A 24,476-nucleotide genomic window follows, 5' to 3' on the forward strand; every position below is an offset into this window, starting at 1 on the left:
TACTGTGGAGGATTCCTGACAATATTTTAAGACAGAAAGAGAAAAAAAGTTTGGCTCTTTAAAGTGTTATGCAAGCTTCTAACAGTGCTTGGCTAGTGGACTTTAGATCCCAGTTTGCAACACTCTTGACTATTTCAAGACAAGGGAAACTTATTTTGCCCCGTCACGCAGCACTTTTATAACACAGACCAGTTTTTTACTAAGCATGAGTTCAGACATTTTGGTGTAACCCAGTACACCATGCTAGATCCCAGTTCTGCAGAGGTGAAACCCCAGTGCATCCTCCCAATTCTTCACAACCCATCCCCACTAGGATATGTCTACCTGCGGCATAGCTGTGGCTGGCCCCAATCTATTGACTCAGACTCACAGGGCTTGGGCTGGGAGGCTTTAAAATTGCAGTGTAGACATTCACGCTCAGGGTGGAGCCTGGGGTCTGAGCCCCCAGGACAGGGAAGGTCTCAGTATCTGAGCTCCAGCCCGAGACCAAACATCTACACTGCAATTTTTAGCCCTACAACCCAAGTCAGCTGACGAGGGCTCTGAGACTCTCTGCTGCAGGTTTTTTGTTGGGGTGTAGAGATACATTAATACTTTTTTCACTTTGAGAGTCAGGGTATGAGCTTCTAAAGTTCAGTTATGTACATGAATTCTGTTATCCGTGACAGCCCTGTATCCCAGCTTTCCGATATGCAACATCAGACCCAACTCTGAAAACAAAATGGCATCTAAAGCATGGCCATGGACAATTTATTCTTTATTGATTAAAAATTAGAGATACATGCAATAAAATACAAAGTCAAAAGAAAAGAGGCGGAATATTTTACATCTGTCATTATAATCTACAACACAACAAAGTTGTGGAGAGGATCCTGTTTCATTAATGTAGCATTATCCTTAGAATATCAACTAAATTAAAAAATACCACCTGGTCCTAGGTTCAGACCAGAAGTACCAAAAACCAAATCCATTAATGACATATTAAAAAAAATATTTTTTATGAACAGCATTGGCACTTAGAAACAAAATTATCTAGCACTGTAGTATCCCAAGCAAAATTTTGAATGACTACCAAAAATGTCTAGAGATCTAATCTCAAATACACTCTAGTTGCTTTTTTTTTTAAATTTAAAAAACATAGAAGCCTCAATGTCAGTGCAAACTCACTGTGTCTGCTAGTTCTGAATTAGGGAGGGCCAGGGATCATTTAATAAATAGATACTACATGGTTTCATTTGAGCAGTTTGAGTCTGACATTTCTCAGCACCAGTGCATAAATGAACAGTGAGGTATGCATGGCATGCAGGCAGAAGAGAAGTAATACTGCACCAAAACTATTTGGTCTCCATATTCTGTCTAAGATTTAAAAATTAAAGAAGTATCACCCACTGGCCTTCATGAATGTGCAGATCACAACCAGCTCTTCCAAAGCCAATAAGAACTTTAGAGGATAAGCCATGAGCGTGCTTTGCATCACACAACACGAAAAGGTGCCAAAACTTTTCATACACGTTTTAAATGAGAACCACCCCATTATATTAAAAATTGTCATGTGCTTTATATTCCTTTATTCGCTCTCATACTCAGCACTTCAACGCTGCTCAGACTCTCTCTCATCCTCTTCTCCCATTCCCTCCCTTTGCACTCGTTTAATGATGGGATTGTGCATAACTGGCAGTCCCTGTAGGAAGATATTAAACTACAGGCTAAAGAAACAAGTGCAGTATAAAACCATGCAAAATTTAGGAAGCTTCCATAGCTGCTCATAGAGAAAAATATATAAATATATATTGTTCATTACAAGACTTAGAAATAAAAAAGTCCTAATTGAACCCAGTTGTCCCATTTTAACACTCCTTGCTGAATGGTATGCAACTGACGGAAACAGAACGTATTTCCATATTTCTGTGTTAAATTACAGGCTTACAATTTAATTGTATAAAACACTTCAAAGCCAATAGGAGATACAAAGGCGAACTGTGAAACAGTAGGAAAAAAATCAACACCATTTATTATTCACATATTGCATTACAAGTGTCTTTTTTAAACTAAAAGTATAATTTATATTATTTATGTAGAAATTCAAATTAAACACCACATACTAACGAAACCTAAATGTGAGTTACATGGTTTCAGTGACCTCTTGATCAAACTTCGACACTTGGGTCGAGAAGACATCTGAAAACCCAAGCAGTTAGTGCAGGATGGACACAAGGTCCAGAGCTTACTTGCCTAGTATACATCTACTGGCAATCCTTTTATTGCTGTAAAACAGAACAGGGATTGTTCCACATGTACCTGTTTGCAAAGCACATAAGGAAGGACTCTCAGCAGGGCAGAGGGATTTGTTTTAAAGAATAATTCGATGTGCAGGCTTTCTAAGTGCCAAGGAGCATGGATTTCTTCTCCTTTGTAAAAATGACTATTACTAATCTACCTGAAAGGTCAGTTTCTGGAGAGCCTCCCAGTTCTACTTTAAGAATGGACTACATCGGAGGACTACTTTAAGCAATAACCTGATCATGGTAAATTAAGAGGTTCTGTCCCAGTGCCACACTTAGCACTAATGTGCAATGAAGGGAGGGGAAGGCTATTATAGCAGTTTACCAAAGGGGCAGATGAATAAATGGTTGGCACCTAAGATCTCAGTTTAAAGGAATCTCTCAGAAATGTGATGAAAGAGAATTTTTAACTGTCCTACTGGTAAGACTTGGCTCGCTTTCTGAAATGCCAGCATTCAAATCCATTGAGTTTTAAAAGCACAGCCCTAAAGATAAGCAAGATCCCCCAGCATGTCAGCTGACCAACCAGCATCTCCATTTCAGATGCAAGGTTAAAAGCAGATTCAAGAGCAAAAGAAACCCAAAAAAGGCCTTTTAAACTTGTGCAAAAACAGCAAGTGAAAGAAATGAAACCACATGTAAGCAAACATTTAGGCTGGATGATTAGAGTAGTGGAACCCCTGTTTCGTACTCAGTAGTATTTTTTTTTTTTTTTAAGTAAGGCAATAATAAAATGACCATGCAGGCAATGAAGTGTTGGATCTGCACGTGTGAGATGAAGGAGATATAAAAACATATGAGAGTTGTTTACAAAAGCAGTAAACGGAATCAGTAATTTCAGGAAGCTGAATAGGTTTGTGATCCTATTTAGGAAAAAACATTAAAGCTCCTAGAATGGGGGCTGTAGTTCAATTCTTTGGCAGTAGTGGTTTTTGTTTTGTTTGTTTTTCAGGCCAACAGAAGCATGAGAAATATGCACATATAGGTTTTCAGTAAGGAAACCTCTCCTGGGATTGCAGTTTAGCTGATGCTGAGCTGTGCAAATCCTATAAGTTTGCCATCATCAGGAATATCTGAGCCTTCCACACCAGATGCCTGGGAACATAATGGGAAAGAAAAATTCAATAGCACTACGTTATGCATTATTTATAGCTTGATCTGAGTTTAGTTCAGGGAAGGAGCAGGTACAGGACAATTTTGGTTCTGTTCAGCACATGGCAGCGTCTGAGGTTTACCGCTGAGCATTTTTCAGCTATGAAGAGCTGCGCTCAAAGTTTCATCAACAACTATTCACTTTATGGCTAAGCCAACTAGCCAGGGTGAAAAATACAGGTAACTCCCTATCCCAAGATAGGTCTAACTTTATAATGGGGTGTCTTCAACCCCCTGCTGATAAACAATTCTGGGTTTCGCTACTTCTTTGCAGGGTTCCTCTGCCACTGCCATCATGCTTCTTGGGCTCAAGGACACCCCTTCACTTGGTCTTTCTTCTGCTCCCTCCCCTCTCAAAAAAAAGCTCCTGTCAACTGGAGCCTCCCTTTTCTCCTCCAGAAAGGAGCCCATGGCACCTTACCTGGCCAAACCACTTCTACTCTTGTTGGGTACGTGGGGTTTTCAAGTACAGATACCACCGCCACACTATTTCAATCTCTTATTGAAAATAGACAGTAAGTAAGGGGTTCAGGAAGCTTGTCACTAAATATGCAGTGTTTTATTTACAAAAATGGCAACTTGCTTAACAAGGGAACAGGAATAAATACCAGTTTGAAAGTGACGGCTCTGTTTGCCTGGGGTTCTTCCACAATTTTCTGCAGATTAGCTGCAACTGAAATCACACACACAGGTTATATTAGGACACTCTCGATACAGTAAATTCTAAATCCATTAGGCACTTTTTTTTTTTTTTTTTAACAGTACTCAGAGTGTACAAGCTTTGAACACTTTACAAATACAGGTTAATGTATGAAATCTTCAGGCTCACAACGAGGCAAAATAAAAAGCTATGTTTAATCTACACTTTTAAACTGTGCAAATATTATAGCTTGATTCTGAAAAGCAACCTCTGTTTATGCAGGTGTAGTCTTAAATGCCTGACTGTGCTGGCAAATCAGGTTAGCTGCTAGCTGGCAGCATTTCTACCTTCTAAGAGGGAGGTTGGGGCGAGCCCCTTTTCAAAACCAGTCTCTATGGAATGCTATTCGACATGCTATAGCTGAAGAGAAGTGCTCATGCAACGCAGATTGTTGTTAGTTTTAGCAGTAACATCCACCGTTTAAGAGGATGTGTTCGTTTAGAAATGATTGTGGGACGTGGGGATCTAAGGCGTGTCTATACACACACTTAGTTCGCAGCAAGCTGGGGTGCATATGTACCCTGCACTAGCCTGCTGTACACTGTCTGTGTGGACCCTGCTACGACATACTAAATCTTCTGTCGTGCACTTTGATCTACTCCTGTTTCAAAATGGGACACCAGCCAAGGGCCTCCAGAAGTGAAAGGAGGTGAAAGGCAAGTGTGTTCGCTGCACTGCCTAGAAGCTGTTTATTTTAGTTTGTATTACAATTACAGTCAACAGAACCTTTTCTTCACCGTTCTTAGAAATAGGTCGTGTTCTCTGAACTCTGGGGCTCAAACCCACACACTCAGGCAAAACTCCCACTGGAATTAATGACAGTTTTGCCCAAGTATGACATACAGAATCAGGGCCTAGGTGAGCTTTCCCAGAAGAACTCAGTACCTAAAGATCTGGTCATTCTCCACATGCTATATAACTAAAGGTGTTTATTGTAAAGCATACACATGCATACAAAGAACACTATAGCATCACTTGTAATTACCTATTACTAAATCTCTGCCATCAACAAGCCCAGCTGAGATGAGTTCTTGAGACACACCATCAGCAGTATCTGTAGGGGACAAAGATAAGTATTGTTCAGTTTACATTACAACTAGTCTGGGACAGCTTACACTATGGTCACTCAAACAACGAAGTGATAGGCACAACATTGGACAATCAAGTTTCTCACTAACCCAAATGATTTGGGAATCAGAAATTTGGCAAGTTAGTTCTTAAAACAAACAACAAAAACCTGCACAAATTGCACGGATTATAATTTATGATACAATAAAAGTTCGCTGAGCTAGCTGAGCTAGAAAAATGACTAAATGGTCACATTACACCTCTACCTCGATAGAACGCTGTCCTTAGGAGCCAAAAAATCTTACCGTGTTATAGGTGAAACCGTGTTCTATCGAACTTACTTTGATCCACTGGAGTGCGCAGCCCCGCCCCCCCGGAGTGCTGCTTTACCGCGTTATATCCGAATTTGTGTTATATCAGGTCGCGTTATATCGGGGTAGAGGTGTAGAATGCAATTATAATATAGTGTTGATTACAGTTTTGCTTCTTTTCTACCCTGAGCCAGTATTGACAGGTGGCCAGGCAAATTTAAGGCCACTAGAGACTTCTGAAAATGTCCACATCTGTCTCCACCCCCCCCCAAAACTTAAGAGGTGGACACTATTTAAAATTAGCTACACTGTACCACCTCAATTATTCAGAAGTCTTGTAGGGACACCCAGAACTTTCAGATTGAAGGAGCTGGCCCAGCAGCCTTCAAATCCTGCATTCATGGGGTGACGTTGCACTCTATATGATTTTATGAAATATGCTGGAATATGCTTCATGCAAAAGGTCTCTTGTAAGGTATCATTACAAAGCTTATAATCTACTGAGTGTGGTCATCCTATTTGTATAAATGTATCATTCTTGTATCTGAAACTAGAAATATGAAATACAACTCTGAGGGCCTACTGTACTTATGCAAAGTGTGGGCCATTAACAGTGGTTTGGAATCTTGATGGCTCCCATCAACCAGGACAACTGACTGTGGATGGCTCTGTTTGCTTGCAGGCCTTCCTGTGAGTCAGGCTGGGAGGAATGGGGCTTGAAGTCTTACAGTGAAATGTGATCATGTCACTTGAACTGGAATCTATCTTTAACCTGGTGCTTATCCATTTAGAAGGAGGGGTGGGAACCCAGAGAGGGACAAAGGATTCCCGCCTTATGCAAAAGATATATAAGGGGGTGGAACAGAAGAAAGGGGGCTGCAATCATGAGAAATCCCCTAGCTACCACCTGAGCTGGAACAAGGGCTGTACCAGGCGAAAGGATTGTGCCCAGACTAGGAATGCGTCCAGTCTGTGATAGAAGCTTATTGAAACATCTCTGAGGGTGAGATTTTACCTGTAATCACTTTCTTACTGTATTAGGTTTATACTTGCGTGTTTTATTTTATTTTGCTTGGTAATTCACTTTATTCTGTCTGTTATTACTTGGAACCACTTAAATCCTACTTCTTGTATTTAATAAAATCACTTTTTACTTATTAACCCAGAGTATGTATTAATACAGGGGGGGGAGGGGGGGGGCGGGGAGGGGACGATGCCCCATTGCCTCAGCACCAAACTTCCAAGAAGGCATGATCCAGGCAGTTTGCTGTGGATATCTCAAACATTTAACGAGTGGAACAAGTACACTCCAGTGGAGCACGCATCTCAATCTGAACCTCTGCTTGGATCTCCACACATTCATTTCAATTTTTTGCCAAGAAAAAAAAACCGAAACAAAAAACCCACCACAAAGATAGCCGTCCCCCACCCCCATTTCAACACATTTAATTTCCACAACTACTCACCTCTCCCCGGGGTAAATTCAAACCGAATATCATTTAGTTCTTTCTTTGAATTCCTGTGGTAAGAATACATAGTATTAATACATTAAAATGAAAAAGCAGCTGTTGTACAGAATTTATTTCAGATTGTTTGGGGATTCCAGTGTTCTGGTTGAAGGGGAGTCATTCAAAAATCAGTTTTAAAAAGATAACTGGATTTTAATTTTTAAATACCAGCTACTCTATCCAACAGGGATGCAGACAGTCCCTGGATTTGCATCTGGGAGGAAAGCTCTCAGTGGAGGGTCGTATACTTAGGAATGTGCTTCCCCCATTGGTTTGACAGAGCCAGTGCTTGTTGATACTCAGGATACATAAGGCCCATCTATCCATGAACTTATGAGCGCCCCCCCCCCCCGGCACACACACACTCCAGTATCTGAGCACCATGCAAACATTAATGGATTTATCCTTGAAGCATCCTTGTGGGGTAGGAGAAGTATCCCCATTTTGCCAATGGGGAACTGAGGCACAGAGATTAACTAATTTGCCTAGGAAGTCTGTGGCAGACCCAAATCTTAGCAACTCAGTCCAGTGCCTTAAACCACAAGATCATCCTTCTCCCAGCTCTCAATGAAGGGACTCTTCAGGAGACACCCGAGAGTTGAATGTTCTTTAATGGTACTGCTGATGTTGCCAATTTAGATTGTATTTATAACTGTTTTCTCTTTCTTGTACCTAACTACAGAAGGGCACTATACACAGTGGTAAACTGTTCTAAATAAGCTGATATCCTTATACAATGAACTTTAGGAAGCCCCCCCCCCAAAGTTAGCTAAACACAGTTGTGCTTACGAAAGCACACCAGAAGGCCATTCAGTACAACGTCAGGTCTCTTGTGCAGACCGCTGGCTGCTACTCCATGAGACACTCCCAGCATGCCAACACAGAATCCCATTATAGCTGAGAAAGCCCACAAGAGATCAGGTACCATATGTGATTTCTGTTGTTTTAAACAACTGAATATCCCTGAACCTCCATGGGGAAAACAGGGATAATTCATTCTTGCCTAGAACAGACTTTGGTACGCTTTACACCAAGATTGATACCTTTCAGGATATAGAATTTGCAAAGCTGCAGAGGAGTCTGAATAAAAGAATTTGGGCCTCCTGGATTTCCTCATGCCGTCCAGTCCCATGGCCAAACATTGCTGGGTTTTGGTCCCAGTTAGGGGCATGGGATGGAAGCTAAACTGGAGTACATGTATGGTCACCATCCCTTCAATGCAACAAGGGAGAAGACATGACGATCTATGAAATTAACAACACTTCTAGAACACTCTACAAACAGTCATCCTCACAGCACCTCTCCGAGGTAGGGATAACTTCACCTACCTATCTTACAGATGGGGAAAACTGGTTATATAATTTACTCAAGGAAACAATGTTTCAGTGACAAATCCAGGATTACAATTCCAGAGCTCCCTAGCTTAATAGCCCAGGCCCCACCCACTAGTTCACACTGCCTTCCTTTCCAACAGTTCCACAGTAGCACACTTACCTTAACCTTAGCACAAGACTGATGGGGACTTTTATATCCTCCTGAACTGGTGCTGCAGCAGGGGCAGGGGCAGGGGCTGGTGGTGCCTAAAATGGGATTGGATTATTTTAAAATCAACTATCACTAACCCCTCTTCCCCCAGTCTTAAAAGCACAAAACACAGATTACAACAATTGAGTATAAATACTGAATACCATACAACTATCAAATACTATGTAATGTGTGGGCATATAACCACTCATTGGAATATTGAGAGCACAATGAAAACCCAAATGAGAGGAATATTAATGTACAGTTGAACTATACTACGTAGTAATATTTAGAAAGACAATCCTGTCTCGCATTGTCTCCAGAGAAAATAAATGGTGGAATAGGTATTTGCCTTTTAGAGAGACACTGGAAACTCGCCAGAGGCTTCAGAAGAGGTTTTCAGCGCATTTATCAAATAATTTTTCTGGCAAATTTGATTTGTCTGGAATCTAAGGTATTTGATAGATAAAGTATCAGAGGGGTAGCCGTGTTAGTCTGGATCTGTAAAAAGCAACAGTGTGTCCTGTGGCACCTTAAAGACTAACAGATGTATTGGAGCATAAGCTTTCGTGGGTGAATACCCACATGCGTCCGACGAAAGCTTATGCTCCAATACATCTGTTAGTCTTTAAGGTGCCACAGGACACACTGTTGCTTTATTGTTTAATCAAAATCTGGCGTGCCCGGGGGGGGGGGGGGGGGGGGGAGGGGGGGGGGGGGGAGGATTGATTGTTCTTCATTGTCTAAATCTTAGTCTGTATTTCACATGCTGCACAAGAGATTGTAGCTTGAAGCAATAGGACAGACCGTATGCTAGGCTGACAAAGCAGGGAAACACTACCCAAGACCTTTTTTCATCTGAATCACTCTCTTTTGAGCAACTTAAAAATGAACAGCTTGATTGAGAAATGAGGTATTTCACGCCATCTGATACCAATTTCACTACCGTTTCAAAAAATCAGGGGCGGGCAAACTTTTTGGCCTGAGGGCCGCATCGGGTTTCAGAAATTGTATGGAGGGCCAGTTAGGGGAGGCTGTGCCTCCCCAAACAACCAGGCGTGGCCCGGCCCCCACCCCCTATACCCCCCTGCTTCTCGCCCCCTGATGCCCCCCCCGGGACTCCTGCCCCCTCCAACCCCCCCGGGACCCCTGCCACATCCACCCCCCCCCCGCTCCCTGTCCCCTGACCGCCCCTGGAACCCCCGCCCGACTGCCCCCACCGCCCCATCCAACCCCCCCTTCCTTCCTGACTGCCCCCCCCAGAACCCCTGCCCCCATTCAACCCCCCCTGTTCCCTGCCCTCTGACCGCCCCACCCCCTATCCATAGCTCCACCCCCGACCACCACCCCGAACTCTCCTGCCCTCTATCCACACACACCCCGTGCCCTTACTGCACTGCCTGGAGCACCGGTGACTGGTGGCCCTAGAGCCGCGCTGCCCAGAGCACCAGGAGAGGTGCCAGGCTGGAGCCATTCACGCCACCGCGCAGCACAGAGCACTGGGTCAGGCCGGGCTCTGCAGCTGCGCTGCCCCAGGAGCTTGCAACCCTACCGCCCAGAGCGTTGCGCCACCGGTGGGACAAGCTGAGGCTGCGGGGGAGGGGGAACAGCAGGGGAGGGGCCGGGGGCGAGCCTCCCAGGCAGGAGCTCAGGGGCTGGGCAGGAGGGTCCTGCGGGCTGGATGTGGCCCGCAAGCCGTAGTTTCCCAACCTCTGGTCTAAGTGCTGGCCCTATTTAGAAATACATCAAAGATTCTGAGCTATGATTTAATGCAGCAAAGTGAATGTCTACTCCAAACTGTACCATTTCTCTTTAAGACTAGTATATTGTCAGTAATGGTTATCTTTAAAGTGGAAATAGGAATTAAGTGCAATGAGATTAGATATAGTTCCACTAAAAAAAGTTTCTAGGAAAAAATGAAGACCAGAGTGTTACTTTTACTAGTAGCATTGCCAAAACACTTCCCTATGTGGCTGTTAGCGAGATCATGTTCGTTTTGCCCTTTCTAAAAATAAATGCTTCTCCCCAACAGCAAATACGAACATTAGTTTCTTTTATTTAGAAGTACCATCATTCAGGAGTCTGGCAAATTTAGCAGCACTGTAAGCCAGCCAACTGTAAGACATATTCCAAATATCTCTGGAATGGTTTATTTTGGCAATTTCCGCCCCCCCACTGCCCTTCAGCCCAAGACATCAGAATTCACTTCTTTCCCTCTTGGGTAGGCTCTCCTAGCTGGGTTTGCACCAAAACAATACAGAACAGAATTAAGTTCTGTGCTACTTAGCAAGGTTTCAGGTTTCCTCACACACATCAATTCTCTTCTGCACCAAATGGGAGCCTGTCAAAAAACAGCCTCAAACTCAAAACCACAGGGAAATCTGGTTTCTCTATTAGCCTTATGTTAATACGAAGGCTCTTTCAATGCACGTGTCCTGCATCCATTTCAGAGCCTGGAGAACCTCCTGCTTCCACCTCCAGTTTCCTCCTACTCCTCCTTATAGACATACCCTTGAGGCTCTGAGGCTGCTGAGAGATCTGGCCAGAACCTGCTTCACAGCCCTGTCAATGTTACTCCTTAATCACCTTAAACAAGAAGCTGCTGATCTAACCAATGCGTTTGCCGTACAGCACTAAAAGCCACTACTAGTTCAGAGAAAAGAAAACCCAGCAGCAAGCAGATCCCTGTGGGATTGTGCTAAGCTAAGCACCTCAAAGCCACCAGGGCCTGCCTACTCCTCTTACTCAACTGGACAATTCACCACGCTAACACAGCTCATCATAAGCAGCTTTCCTGGCTTAAGTCAATTCTAGTGAGACGGATACTTTAAGGAGGGTCTCCTGCAAAACTGAACGTGTGTATAAAGGGTTTCTAGCCTTACCTGCCCTGCTGCTGGAGCTGCTGCAGGAGCCTGAGTAGGTGGAGGGACAGCAATTTGAGAAGGCTGCGCAGGTGCTTGTCCTGCTGGCTGAGGTAGTTGAGCAGGAGTCTGTGCTGGAACATGGAGTAAATGACCTGTAGGTTCAGCTGGTGGGAACAGCTACAAAACCAAGATGTTTTAATGAGAAAAGGAATGTCATTGAGAGCAGGTGGTTGGGCATGAAGTGCATTTTGACCCCGCTTGCCAAAGCACAACTGATGAGTTTACTGCCAGCTACATTTCCATCCCCTCAAACCACTAAGTCAGATCCAAGTGGGTGTCAAGGGGCTTCAACTTCTCCTTGCTCTGGAAGATGATTCTTCCTCTCCCTCATTATCTCCTGAAATGCTCATCCTCCCTATTACTATGGACAAGAAACTCGTACAGCAGAAGGACTGAATGCTACATAGTAATACAAACCGAGCTCTTCCCTGGAAGATACAATCACATGCTGTAGTCTCCGTTTTCTTGGAACATGAGCATCATTGACATGTCTCATTTGCCAAGTCATCGGGTCAACCTCCCACATTGCTTTATTAAAACTGGCTTGTGATTCCTTTCAGAGGGGATACACACACAACACAGCGAAGAATTAAATCTTTGTAGATAATTATCTGTTTCCAAACAAATATGATTCCAGGTATTAAGATGTCAAAACAGTTCCGCATTCAATTCTGAGGTAACGTAAACAGAGTGCAGGCTCTTCAAAGCATGTAAGAGAAGCATGATTGGGACTGGATGTATAGATTTAATGCTCTAGTCCCTGGCTGACCAAAAATATGGAAAAGCAAGAACCTAGTCAGTTCTCTAGGGGAGAAGGATGGATGAAATGTTCGTTACTGCAATTATAAATCTTCTGACTCCATTCTGAGATGGCTGCAGGGAATCTCTCTATAATTGATCAAGTTGTCAGTTGCAAGCTGAAGTTAGAACAGGGAGGCTAAACCGCATCGGAATTCTACAAGACGTGCCAGTTTAACATCCCGTGTGTGTCGGGAAGGAAATAAGTAATATCTACGCACCAAATCAGCAAGCAACCATATGCTAATATCTAAGATACACTAATAAAATTCCTGTGTAAGATTTGCAGACGGCAGAGAGTTCTGAAGCAAGATTTTTAACTATCATTACATTATTGCTCCACTACCAACTGTGAAGGACTCCTGAAGGCCTATCTCAGAGGCTTAGCGGTAGGCTGAGAATGAGTCAGACCAGGTCCTGTAAAATGGGCACTTTGGGTATGTCCACGTTGCAATTAAAAACATGTGGCCGGCCTGTGCCAGATGGCTTAGGCTCGCAGGGCTCAGGCTAAGGGGCTGTTTAACTGCCGTGTAGACTTTCGGGGCCCCCTCGTAGGGTCCTAGAGCCCAGGCTCCAGACCGAGCCCGAATGTCTACACGGCAGCTGAACAGCCTCTTAGCCCGAGCCCACATCAGTTGGCACAGGCCAGCTGTGGGTTTTGAATTACAGAGTAGAGAAACCCTTTGACTAAGTTGTTTGGAGGGAAGGGATGTGAAGAACTTGACAGACTTTGAAATAGTGGATTCAACCTCAAAGCTGGAGGGCTGTAACAATTTTCAGGATTTTATTTGACAAGGAAATCATCAGAGAAGATCCCCACAAGGGAGTGAACATAGTAACTAAGTTGAAAACAACATTCCCTATAAAGCAGCGGTTCTCAAACGGTGGGTCAGGACCCCAGAGTGGGTCACAACCCCATCTTAATGGGGTCACCAGAGCCCGAGCCCAAGCTGAAGCCCAACTGCCCGGGATCGAAGCCAGAGGGCTTCAGCCCTGGGTGGTGGGGCTCAGGTTACAGGCCCCCTGCCTGGGGCTGAAGCCCTTGGGCTTGGGCCCCCCACACCCAGGGCAGTAGGGTCTGGGCTTTCCCCTCCATCCCGCCCAGGGTCATGGGGCTCAGGCAGGCTCAGGCTTCGGTCCCCCCTCCTCGGGTCATGTAGTAATTTTTGTTGTCAGAAGGGGGTCGTGGTGCAATGAAGTTTGAGAACCCCTGCTATAAAGGTTTGTTAAGGTTACTGCTAAGAGTCTCTCTCTAGCTAGTTAATGATTCACCTTCTAGGGAAGGAACTAGCTTCCAAGCCTGGGGATATTATTTTTAGAGGCCAATAAGAACATGTTCCTTGTAATATTGGCAATGATTGGGAGTTGTCAGATTCAAAGAGCAATAACTTCCAAAAGGTCCAACTTACCTCCGAATTCTGTAAAGATTCTTTCACTCTGGGAGACTAAAAAATGAAAAAAAGATCAGTTGTTACTATAAGCTGTAACAAAACTGAACCTTATTGACTAGCCATGGACTGCCTCAACCATGTTAATATTCACTAAATGCACATACATGGGTCTGGTCTTACTTTTATCTACATATTAAAATGCACAACAGCAATCAAACCAAATAATTTCTCAGCAGCCTAGCCATGCTCTATCCCCCGGAAATGTATTGTCATGGCTTGGTTTATTACTTACAGTTTAGATTTATACACAGTAGCATACAATAAGAAATACCGGAGTTCTTTACTGGCAGAGAAATCTAATATTAATGAGGACTACATTGATCAGATATGGATTTTATTAGCAAGCCGAGCTAATAAAGTCTGTTGTAAAGCCACCCCAACTCTTAAAGAGGACAACATAACAGTCTGCAGAGCAATTAGAATATTAAAGGTGTCATAAGCATTAAATACATTAGAAAGTTGAAGTCATAAGCAATATACACAACAATGAAAAACAATTCCTGAGAACGATAAAGTATTTTTTCCTATCTACAGTTGAAACAATGAACAAATAGTCTTATTTTATATTTGGGAAACAATATTACCTTTTCCTATTAGTTATAATTTCTGTTATGGTTATGCCTGGGACCCCCAAAGGCCCCATTGTGCTAGGCATTTTAGGAACAATTAACAAAAGGCAGTCCCTTAGACTCTAGGTGTCAGAAAACAAGTGGAAGAGACGGAGTAAAAGGGAATTATTCAACATTTAACTAGATTTGGGGAACTCTGTGTTAGGTGCTATACAAACATGGGACAGTCCCTGCCCCAAAGAATTTATAGTCTAAAACAGTGTTTCTCAACCTTTCCCTTTGGACTTACTCAGATTTGAAAAGGTAGGTAGAGCCCTGTGTGAATAGAACATTTATATCCGCAGATACGGATATCCGCAGTTATAAAACAGATATCCACGGAGTTGCAAGGCTCTAGCGACAACGAGAGAGACCAGCAGGGCCATGGCCAGCGAGCGGGCCACGAACCACAACGGTGAAAGCAGCAGCATGTCAGGCAGCTGCTTGCAGGAGCCAGCGCCCAGCCTGGGCAGCTCGTCCAGCGTGGCTGTTCCACCCCCAGCCCTACACACTAGAGTGGGCACCAGGCTCACTGGTCCCTGGTCACGCTAGTGTGTGCAAGCGGCTTGCACACTCATGGACAGGAGTCTTGCTCGTTGTCACTAAAGCTCTGCATCTCCGCAAATATCTGCTTTATACCCACGCGGGGTTCTAACAGTAAGGGGACGAAGCCACCCGGGGCCGGGGACGAAGCCACCCGGGAGCTGACAGACTAATCCTGAGCCCCACCACCAGAGGCTGACAGACCGAGACCACAACCCCCCTTAAACTTATCCCACAATCCCCCTGGACGTCACGACCCCCAGGTTGAGAAACAATGGTCTAAAAAATGGGGTTGAGGTTGGGATGGTAAAGTAATACTACATGTGGTATTACTGGAAGCAGAGGGTAACAAGGTGACTCTCAGTCCTGGGCACCCTGTGAACTATCACAATGCCAGGAGAGATCCTAACCTCTTTGTAAGAGTAGATGTTAACCCCCTTATCTTGGCCAAATTTCCACTTTGGGTGATTTAAATTCAGCCTCCTTATATTCCTCATGCAATTTTAACTGGATAAGGTATCTTTACTCCCTGAACTAAATTGTTCAACAGAATTGCTTCTTCTAAATAGCTGTCACATTTCATTTGGGATATGACTGCATTTTAATGTTAATATTTTTTAAATAAAGTGTCAGCTTGCTTTAGCAAAGTAAAGCAACAGATATGCAGTTTGGGACCCTGTTGGATGAAAGCTTCTACATAAATGAAATTAATCTTGGATTTATTTCTAGTTCCCTCTTTAAAGAAAACTAAGCTCATTTAATATTAATAATATCTACAAATCTGTTTTCTAACTCACCAGCGCTACTTACTCTCACACTTCAACAGCAGACAAACTAATGGCATTTCTATTCATTATTAAAAATGAAAACTAAGAAAATTCTAACTACTATCCCATTGAGCAAACTGGCTCAACTTTTACTTTCGGATAGAGATAGTAATTGAGCTGCTTGATCCCTCTGGAGTTTGGAAATTCAAATTAAAGATAAATCACAACACACATGCTCTTACATGATTTATCTTCCACTATAAAATGAATGTATCAGTGTACAACGGCACACTGCATGTTCGCACTCACTAGTTAATCACAACACTTCACTAATTACTTTTGCATTCTTTAAGTGAGCTAATACACTTTAAACCCCAAACCTAGAGTTGTGTATAACATGATGATACCCTTAACATATAATCCTATTTCTTTAATCCTTGTCCTGCCTCTTCCCTTCTTGTCTTGTTTGTATTCTTATTGCCCTCACCTGCCCCATGCAGTGTCTAGCGTACTTTTGAGCTCTCAGAGAAACAATGCTTCTAAGCTACACTGACTCATTTCTTGTGGTGTTCAGACTCTTGGAAATGAGCATTTTAAAACAAATGAAGGGCTATAGTAAAGCTGGGTGCTACAGAGGAGAAGTGTCTGTGGGAATAATGCCAAACAGTTTTTCTACATCTTGCTTGGAAACGTGTCAAGTGAGGCTTAATGGTGGGATGGATTTCAGATTTTACCTTTCCACCTGGATTACTCTCTTCTCCTGGCACCATCAGCATTTGATCACAGTGGAGGAGTTCCTACACAGTATTCTCTGCAACCGACTGGTCTGCGAACAAGACCTTTGTACTTTCTTTGGAGGAGAGGCTCTGGTAGTACGTTACAAATTGGCCAAAGTCAATCTCGGATATTTGAAAATGGTATCTCCAGACACTGTTGCTACCGTCGGGCATTAGTTAGGCTAGTGGCAAGATGAGATTTTTGCTCTGATGTTGTACTGTTAATGTTATTATTATTAGGTGCTCCTTGGAGATCTCACACCCAAGTATTGACCCAGCCCGACCCTGATTAACTTGTGAGATCTGAATGGATCACAGTATAAGGAATAACATGTTCAGTTTTCAAAGAATCTTTAGCTAGTCCAAACATTTGGAATGGAGATTATAAATGAAAGTGTCAATTCTCTCTCGCTCAATAGGAAAAAAAACAAATAAGCCATGTTCAAAACACAACAGGGGCCAGTGCTAAATCAGGGTATCGTGATTTCAGAGACAAGATATGGGAACAAAAAGTTTTTAATTTTCTCTGAAACAAGGTTTGGAATATCAGCCTCCTTTAAAATTAGCCTTACAATTTAAAATATAGGGAGACTGTATTTTATATCTGAGAGTGTCCTAGATCAAGATTTTCAGAATTATCTATCTGATATGGTAAGATCATCCCTGGGTGAGTAGCAACAGTCTGAGCACAAAAAGAAAGCTAGTCAAATTTATAACTGGAAAGCTAACAAATAAAAACAGAATAACTGTAATCACCAAGCATATTAGAAAAAAAGCTGCAAGGTTGCAAAAAGCATCTAATTTTGCAGAGACTTAAGGAAATTTCTACACAGATCATAAATAAAAGGGATGTAATAAACCAGAAGATGGAAATGCTTTAAAGGGGCAAATGTTTAAACAACACCCCAAGAGAAAATAACTTTAGTACAAGAGTATTTGAAGAAGTCTTCAAAAGCTCATTATTTGGCTCTCCTTAGTTAAATCTGAGAACCATTAAAATCTATGTGTTGCTATGACAGGGAAGAATTACATTTAGAAAAAACATCTTTGAAGTGGTAGTGTTTGGAATGATGAGCATACATATCACTGAAGATTTAAGATCTACAAAGGATTTAACACTTCAAGTTTTACACCTGTTTTTTTAAACACAAAATATAATACTGCAAAATCCGTAGCTACTTAGGACTTCACGGATGCCACTTGATTGCACACTGGGGCCATGCAACTCCATGGCAGTTGCTGGGATAGAACTGTTCCACGTGTCCAATCACAAGTCCCAGTTACTTGAGCTCAGGGAGAATGTTGGCTGTGTAAGACCTATGATGCAGTTGATTCTATCATGTAGGAGGCAGTGATATCCACATTAATCAGTCCATTACAGTACTTCAGATAATGCTACGAAAACAATCTCAGGTAGTTTATACCACTGCAGTTTTAAATTAGCCACACGACTATCCTGATTCTCTGTTATTTCACTGGACTGGGAGCCAGGAGATCTGGATTCAAATTCCCAGCTCTACTACAGACTTGTGTGCAACGTTGGAAAAGTCACAAGCCCTGTGCCTCAGGATACCCTCTGTAAAATAGGGATAATACTACTTCTACCATCCTGTCTCTCTCATGTCTGGTTAGACTGTAAACTCTCCGGGACAGGGACTGTCTTCCTGTTTATGTGTAACATTTCACACAATGGGGCCCTGAAGTCAGCTGGAGCATCTAGGCACTACTGTGATACAAGTAATACAATTGTTGCAGAATCCAGTGGCTCACCCTGAGCTGTGAAATTGCTGCTCTGCCTTCCTCACTTTCTTCATCTAGTTCATCATCACTCCACTCCCAGCCACCATCTTCAGTCTTATGAAGACGCCCACTGGAACCCGGGACCCTTCGGACCTGTTCAGCAGAGACACAGAAACAAATGCAGATAATTCTAACTGTCTTTTTTAGGAAAAATGTGTCCAAACAGTATCTAAGCTGTAATCCTGGATTCTAACAGGAACTGATAAGGGATCAGTGAATTTATATCTAGAAGACATTAGAATATCACAATGCTAACTAAGAATTAGTCCAAAAATTTTTGAGTACAGTGAAGCATAAAAACTAGCAGAACTGTGACATCCATGTTAAACAAAGGTGGTCACTGCCCATTTGCATCTTGGTACCTTTTTAGCTCTTTCAGTGATTGTTGGTGCTCTCTGCAACATCTTTTCTTGTAGAAATTCTTTATTCTGGAAAAGAAAATGATTTTAAGTGTCTAATTCACTCGTCTACTGTTGAAAGTCATTTCATGGCTCAAGCATTTTTTGGCCATAAACCCCACTTTCAATCTAATTTTAATAAAACCAGGAAGACTTGTGCTGTTTGGGAGTCAACATCATTCTTTCTAAGAACGTCTGCGAGATGTAACAAGAAGCAATCCACTATTCATTCCCTGGGACTGCAGTTAGAATTTCTCTAATATGCATGCTAATCCTATATACCTTTTCATCTGTGACAGATTTACCATGCAAAATGATATAGGATTAGCAAGTGAGAAGTGGTATAGATGAAACTTTGGTTTTCCTTAAAATTCAACTGAATCACTGCAAAATATTTAGCCCGATAACTAGAAATTGACCAAATTAAAAAAAATTGGGCAGGAAACAAGAAAAACTGGCAATTGCAGAGCCTTTTATCAGGCCATTTTATTACGTATGTCACATACTGTCTTGCTAGAATGCTAATACTATTTAACTCAGCCCTATTCCCTTTGCACTCAAACTGGTCCCTTCCCCGCTGTCAGTGGCAAGTCATCTCAGATGCCAGCATGAGGGGTCAGGAATAGTGCAACCCAATACATGGAAAATATGATCCATCCCTGGGGCCAGGGAGAGTTACAGAACACAGCACGTGTGTTTTCAAGGAGGAAGCCCAGTATGTTGCATACACTGGAATAAATCTCTACATGTATAAGCAGTATCCCTTTGCATTAAAAGTCCTCTAATACCCTTGTCTATTTCACAGACAGGGTACAGAAGAAGGGTAGGACCAATGGTCCATCTAGCCAGTATCCTGTCTTCTAACAATGGCCAGTGCTGGATGTTTCAGAAGGAATGAACGGAACAGGGCAATTATCGAGTGATCCATCCCCTGTTGTCCAGTACCAGTTTCTGGCAGTCAGATGTTTATGGATACCCAGAGTATGGGGTTGTGTCCCCGACCATCTTGGCTAATAGCTATTGATAGATCTATCCCCCATGAATTTATTTAATTCGTTTTTGAACCCAGTTATACTTTTGGACTTCACATCTCCTGGCAAAAAGTTCCACAGGTTGAGTGTGCCTTGTGTGAAGAAGTACTTCCTTACATTTGTTTTAAACCTGCTGCATATTAATTTCATTGGTTGATGCCTAGTTCTTGTATTATGTGAAGGGGTAAACAACACTTCTCTGTTCACTTTCTCCCAATTCATGATTTTACAGACCTCTATTATATGCCCCCTAGTCATCTCTTTTCTAAGCCGAACAATCCTGGTCTATTTTCTCTCTTCTCATATGGAAGCTGTTCCACATCCCTAATCGTTTTTGTTACCCTCCTCTGTACTTTTTTCAATTTGAATATATTTTTTCTGAAATGGGGTGACCAGAACTACAAGTATTCAAGGTGTGGGCATACCATGGATTTCTTTAGTGGCATTATATTTTCTGTCTCATTATCCCTATTGTTAGCTTTTTTGACTGCTGCTGCATATTGAGCAGATGTTTTCAGAAAACTATTCACAATGCCACCAATATCCCTTTCTTGAGTGGTAACAGCTAACTTAGCCTCCATCATTTTGTATGTATAGTTGGCATTATTTTTTCCAATGTGCATTACTTTGCACTTAACATTGGATTAAGGGGGAGGGATAGCTGGGGGAGGGATAGCTCAGTGGTTTGAGCATTGGCCTGCTAAACCCAGGGTTGTGAGTTCAATCCTTGAGGGGGCCACTTAGGGATCTGGGGCAAAATCAGTACTTGGTCCTGCTAGTGAAGGCAGGGGGCTGGACTCGATGACCTTTCAAGGTCCCTTCCAGTTCTAGGAGATGGGATATCTCCATTAATAAAAAAAATTTCATCTGCCATTTTGTTGCTCAGTCTCTCCATTTTATAAGATCCCTTTGCAAATCTTTGCAGTCAGATTTAGACTTAACTATTTTGAGTAATTTAGTATCATTTGCAAACTTTGCCACTTGACTGTTTACCCCCTTTTCCAGATCATTTATGAATATATTAAACAGCATTGGTCCCAGTACAGATCCTTGGGGACCTTGCTATTACCTGTCTCCACTGGCCACTTATTCCTACTCTTTGTTTCCTATCTTTTAACCAGTTACTGATCTATAACTGTGTATAAGAACATAAGAACGGCCATACTGGGTCAGACCAAAGGTCCATCCAGCCCAGTATCCTGTCTGCCGACAGTGGCCAATACCAGGTGCCCAGGAGGGAGTGAACCTAACAGGTAATGATCAAGTGATCTCATCTGTCATCCATCTCCACCCTCTGACAAACAGAGGCTAGGGACACCATTCCTTACCCATCCTGGCTAATAGCCATTAATGGACTTAACCTCCATGAATTTACCTAGTTCTCTCCTTTTTTTTTTTTAAACAAGGTTTTACAAGCAATAAGCGTAATAGAATATCAATTGCTAAACTCATCATAGCCAGATGTGGAAGGTTTAGTACAAGCAGTTTCAGACAGACACTAGGCCCCTTCATAATTAAATAGTATGGCTACAGATGTAATGCACAGATCATTCTCTCCCTGAAATTAAATGAGTTTATTTGACAGTTTCCCCTGCACTCTGCCCACCAACCCATGTACTTTTAAACCACACCTCTATCCCGATATAACGCTGTCCTCGGAGCCAAAAACTCTTACTGCGTTATAGGTGAAACCGCGTTATATCAAACTTGCTTTGATCTGCTGGAGTGCGCAGCCCCGCCCCCCCGGAGCGCTGCTTTGCCACGTTATATCCAAATTCGCGTTATATCGGGGTACAGGTGTACTAACAAAATGCCAAATCTGAGACCTCATCCACATCTTAAAAATAACCAGCCAGAAAAAGGTTTCCTCATTTCCATCCAAATATGGACTTCTCCCCTTATCCTCTCTCCGCACCCGCCCTCACCCATTGACCTAAGGCCTAGAACAAGAGAGAAAAGACAGTTACCTTTTCTGTAACTGGTGCTCTTCGAGAGGTGTTGCTCATGTCTATTCCACAATAGGTGTGCGTGCTCGCCATGTGCACCAGTGCCAGAAGTTTTTCCCTTAGCAGTACCCGTAGGTACTGCTCCCTGCTGCTCCCCCCGCTGCACGCTTCATGCACCTTCAGTTCCTTCTTGCCAGACAACTCCGACAGAGGGGAAGGAGGGCGGGATGTGGAATAGACATGAGCACATATCTCGAAGAACACCAGTTACGGAAAAGGTAACTGTCTTTTCTTCGAGTGATTGCTCGTGTGTATTCTACAATAGGTGATTCCAAGCTATATCTGTTGGAAGTGGGAAGAAGTTCACAAACTCTTGGGATGGAGAATAGCCCTGCTGAACCCAGCGTCCTCCCTGGTCTGAGAGAGAATCGCATAATGCAAGGTGAATGTGTGAACTGAAGACCACGCGGCAGCCCTACAAATGTCCTGAATGGGGACATGGGCCAAAAAGGAAGCCGACGAGGCCTGCACCCTAGTCGAGTGTGCCTTCACAACTGGTGGTGGAGGGATTCCCGCCAGGTCATAACAGGTACGGATGCACGAGGTGATCCAGTTGGAGAGCCACTGAGTGGAGACTGGCCGACCTTTCATGCGCTCGGCCGAGGCGATGAACAGTTGCAAGGACTTTCGGAACGGCTTAGTCTGCTCCAGGTAAAAAGCCAGAGCCCATCTCACATCCAGCGTGTGGAGGCGGCGCTCCTCACTGGACGCATGGGGCTTGGGGCAGAGGACTGCCGGAAAAATGTCCTGACCCATGTGGTAGGCGGAGACCACCTTCGGAAGGAATGAAGGGTGTGTACGGAGCTGGACCTTATCTTTATGAAACACCGTGTACGGGTCAGGGCCCTGAGCTCCGAGACTCGCCTAGCCGAGGGTCCCAACAAGTGATCAAAACAAGGAAGGCCACCTTCCATGAGAGGTGTGACCAGGAGCACGTGGCTAGCAGCTCAAACGGGGGCCCCGTGAGACGGGCCAACACCAGGTTTAGGTCCCACTGCGGACTGGGGGCCTAACATATGGGACATATGACCTGCCGCTGTTCCTGGACCAGGAGGAGTGGCGGCGCCGGGAGCGATGCCGACTACAGGACTGCGATCCCGATGTGGAGGACCGGTATTGTCGGTAACAGCTGCTCTGTGATCCGCTCCAGCGGGCTGACCTGCGACGGGGAGATGCTGGCAATCAACGCCCGGGGCTGCGGAGGCGGTGCCGTGGCGGGGTCCTGGAGCGGGACGACAAACGGGAACGACGTCTACGTTCATGCCATGACCAGCTGCGATAGCCCCTCTGAGACGAGGACCTTTGGCGTCGTCTGCCTCGGTCCTGTCGGTGTTCGCTCCTCGAGGCGGAGTGATGCTGAGAGCCTCAGTCAGACGGAACCCAACCAGACAGCCTGGTGGGCGTTGAGTGCGATCCACATGGACTTTGCCCTGAACGGTCGCTGGGCGGCAAATGGCATCGGGAACATTCCCTCAACCGAGACCGGTACCGAGCCGGGGGCGACTGCAGAGATCCCAGTGGCGGCTTGCCTCTGGAGCGCAGGGCCGACATCGGCGGTGCTCCTGGTACTGGCATGGACATAACATCCCGGGCCGTCTGCAGGGCCTCCGGTGTGGAGGGCATCCGGACATCCAGGGAGGCCTGCTCCGTATGGACCAGGCTACTCTGCTCGACTTGAGTCAGAGGCCTACAGGCCAGTGGGGATCGAGGACTGCCCGACATGGGTCTAGCTTCTGTCCCAGGTTTACTCCGGTGCCGTGGTGAAGAAGGCCTCTTCCTAGCCTTCTTGGTGTGCCCCAGGGATGGGGAGCGGTGCCGACTAGTCGATGGCGCCGAAGGGTCACCACGCACCGACACCGTGGTGCCCGGTGTCGACTCGGAGCGGCGCGCCGGAGCCAGGGTCAGCGTCAACTCCATCAGAATAGCCCGGAGCCTAATGTCCCCTTCTCTCTTGGACCGAGGCTTAAACGACTTGCAAATTTTGCAGCAATCGCTGAGATGGGTCTCCCCCAAACAGCGTAGACAGTCTGCGTGCGGATCACTCAATGGCATAGATCGCCTACAAGTGTCACACGACTTAAAACCTGGGGCACGGGGCATGCCCTGGCCCGGGCGCTCTATCTATACTAAACTAACTAAACAACTAACTACAGGTACCATACACTGAACAAACAAGCAGTTTTGGGGACGAGCTACAGCAAAGCTGGAGCAGAGCAGTTCTGACGCACCTTCACTGGCGGCAAGAAGGAACTGAGGGTGGGGGGAGCGCGCAGCTCCCCTTATACCGCGCCATGGAGGCTCCACGCCAGCGGTCGCTAGGGGCGCTCCCCTACGGGTACTGCTAGGGAAAAACTTCTGGCACCGGTGCACATGGCGAGCACGCACACCTATTGTGGAATACACATGAGCAATCACTCGAAGAAGAACAAAGAAATACTCTGCCCAGATCCAGTGACAGATTTAAGATCTGGTATCTTGCAACCCACCCTTTGGGTCTAGAAATGGGCGTTTTATACTATTTGGTAGTGGAGACGCCCAGCTTTCAACAGCATACAGCACTTGCTGCTAGTCTTGAGAGCCCTGAAACACCTGACCTTATTCATGGCATAAAACAGTAGAACCTCAGAGTTCCGAACACCTCGGGACAGGGCCGGCTCTGGCTTTCTGGCCACCCCAAGCCAAAAAACACCACACCTGTGGTGCGGCCAGAGCCAGGGTGCAGGGGGACTCCCTGCCCTGCAGATGTGCCCCGGCTAGCGGGGGGAGAGAGAGAAGAGGAGCGGCCAGGGCTTCAGCGGGGCGCTGCCACGCGGCCCCTCCCGCCATGCC

At 44.5% G+C, this 24,476-nt stretch overlaps 1 protein-coding gene across 2 annotated transcripts in view; it reads right to left on the reverse strand.

Moving 5' to 3' along the window:
• Positions 1–740: 740 nt before the first annotated feature.
• Positions 741–24,476, reverse strand: part of OXSR1 (oxidative stress responsive kinase 1) — a 118,216-nt gene continuing 94,480 nt past the window's right edge. For both annotated transcript variants that reach the window (XM_065397712.1, XM_065397713.1), the window contains 9 exons: positions 18,575–18,640; positions 18,183–18,305; positions 13,677–13,712; positions 11,428–11,586; positions 8,516–8,601; positions 6,980–7,032; positions 5,120–5,188; positions 4,043–4,107; positions 741–3,377 (listed from right to left, as the gene is read on the reverse strand). In XM_065397712.1, coding sequence (XP_065253784.1) covers positions 3,303–3,377; positions 4,043–4,107; positions 5,120–5,188; positions 6,980–7,032; positions 8,516–8,601; positions 11,428–11,586; positions 13,677–13,712; positions 18,183–18,305; positions 18,575–18,640 — 732 coding nt within the window. In that variant the 3' untranslated portion in view covers positions 741–3,302. The remainder of the gene's footprint in view (positions 3,378–4,042; positions 4,108–5,119; positions 5,189–6,979; positions 7,033–8,515; positions 8,602–11,427; positions 11,587–13,676; positions 13,713–18,182; positions 18,306–18,574; positions 18,641–24,476) is intronic.

The sequence above is a fragment of the Emys orbicularis genome, chromosome 2 (genome assembly GCF_028017835.1).
Source record: "Emys orbicularis isolate rEmyOrb1 chromosome 2, rEmyOrb1.hap1, whole genome shotgun sequence".
NCBI classification, from domain to species: Eukaryota; Metazoa; Chordata; order Testudines; family Emydidae; genus Emys; species Emys orbicularis.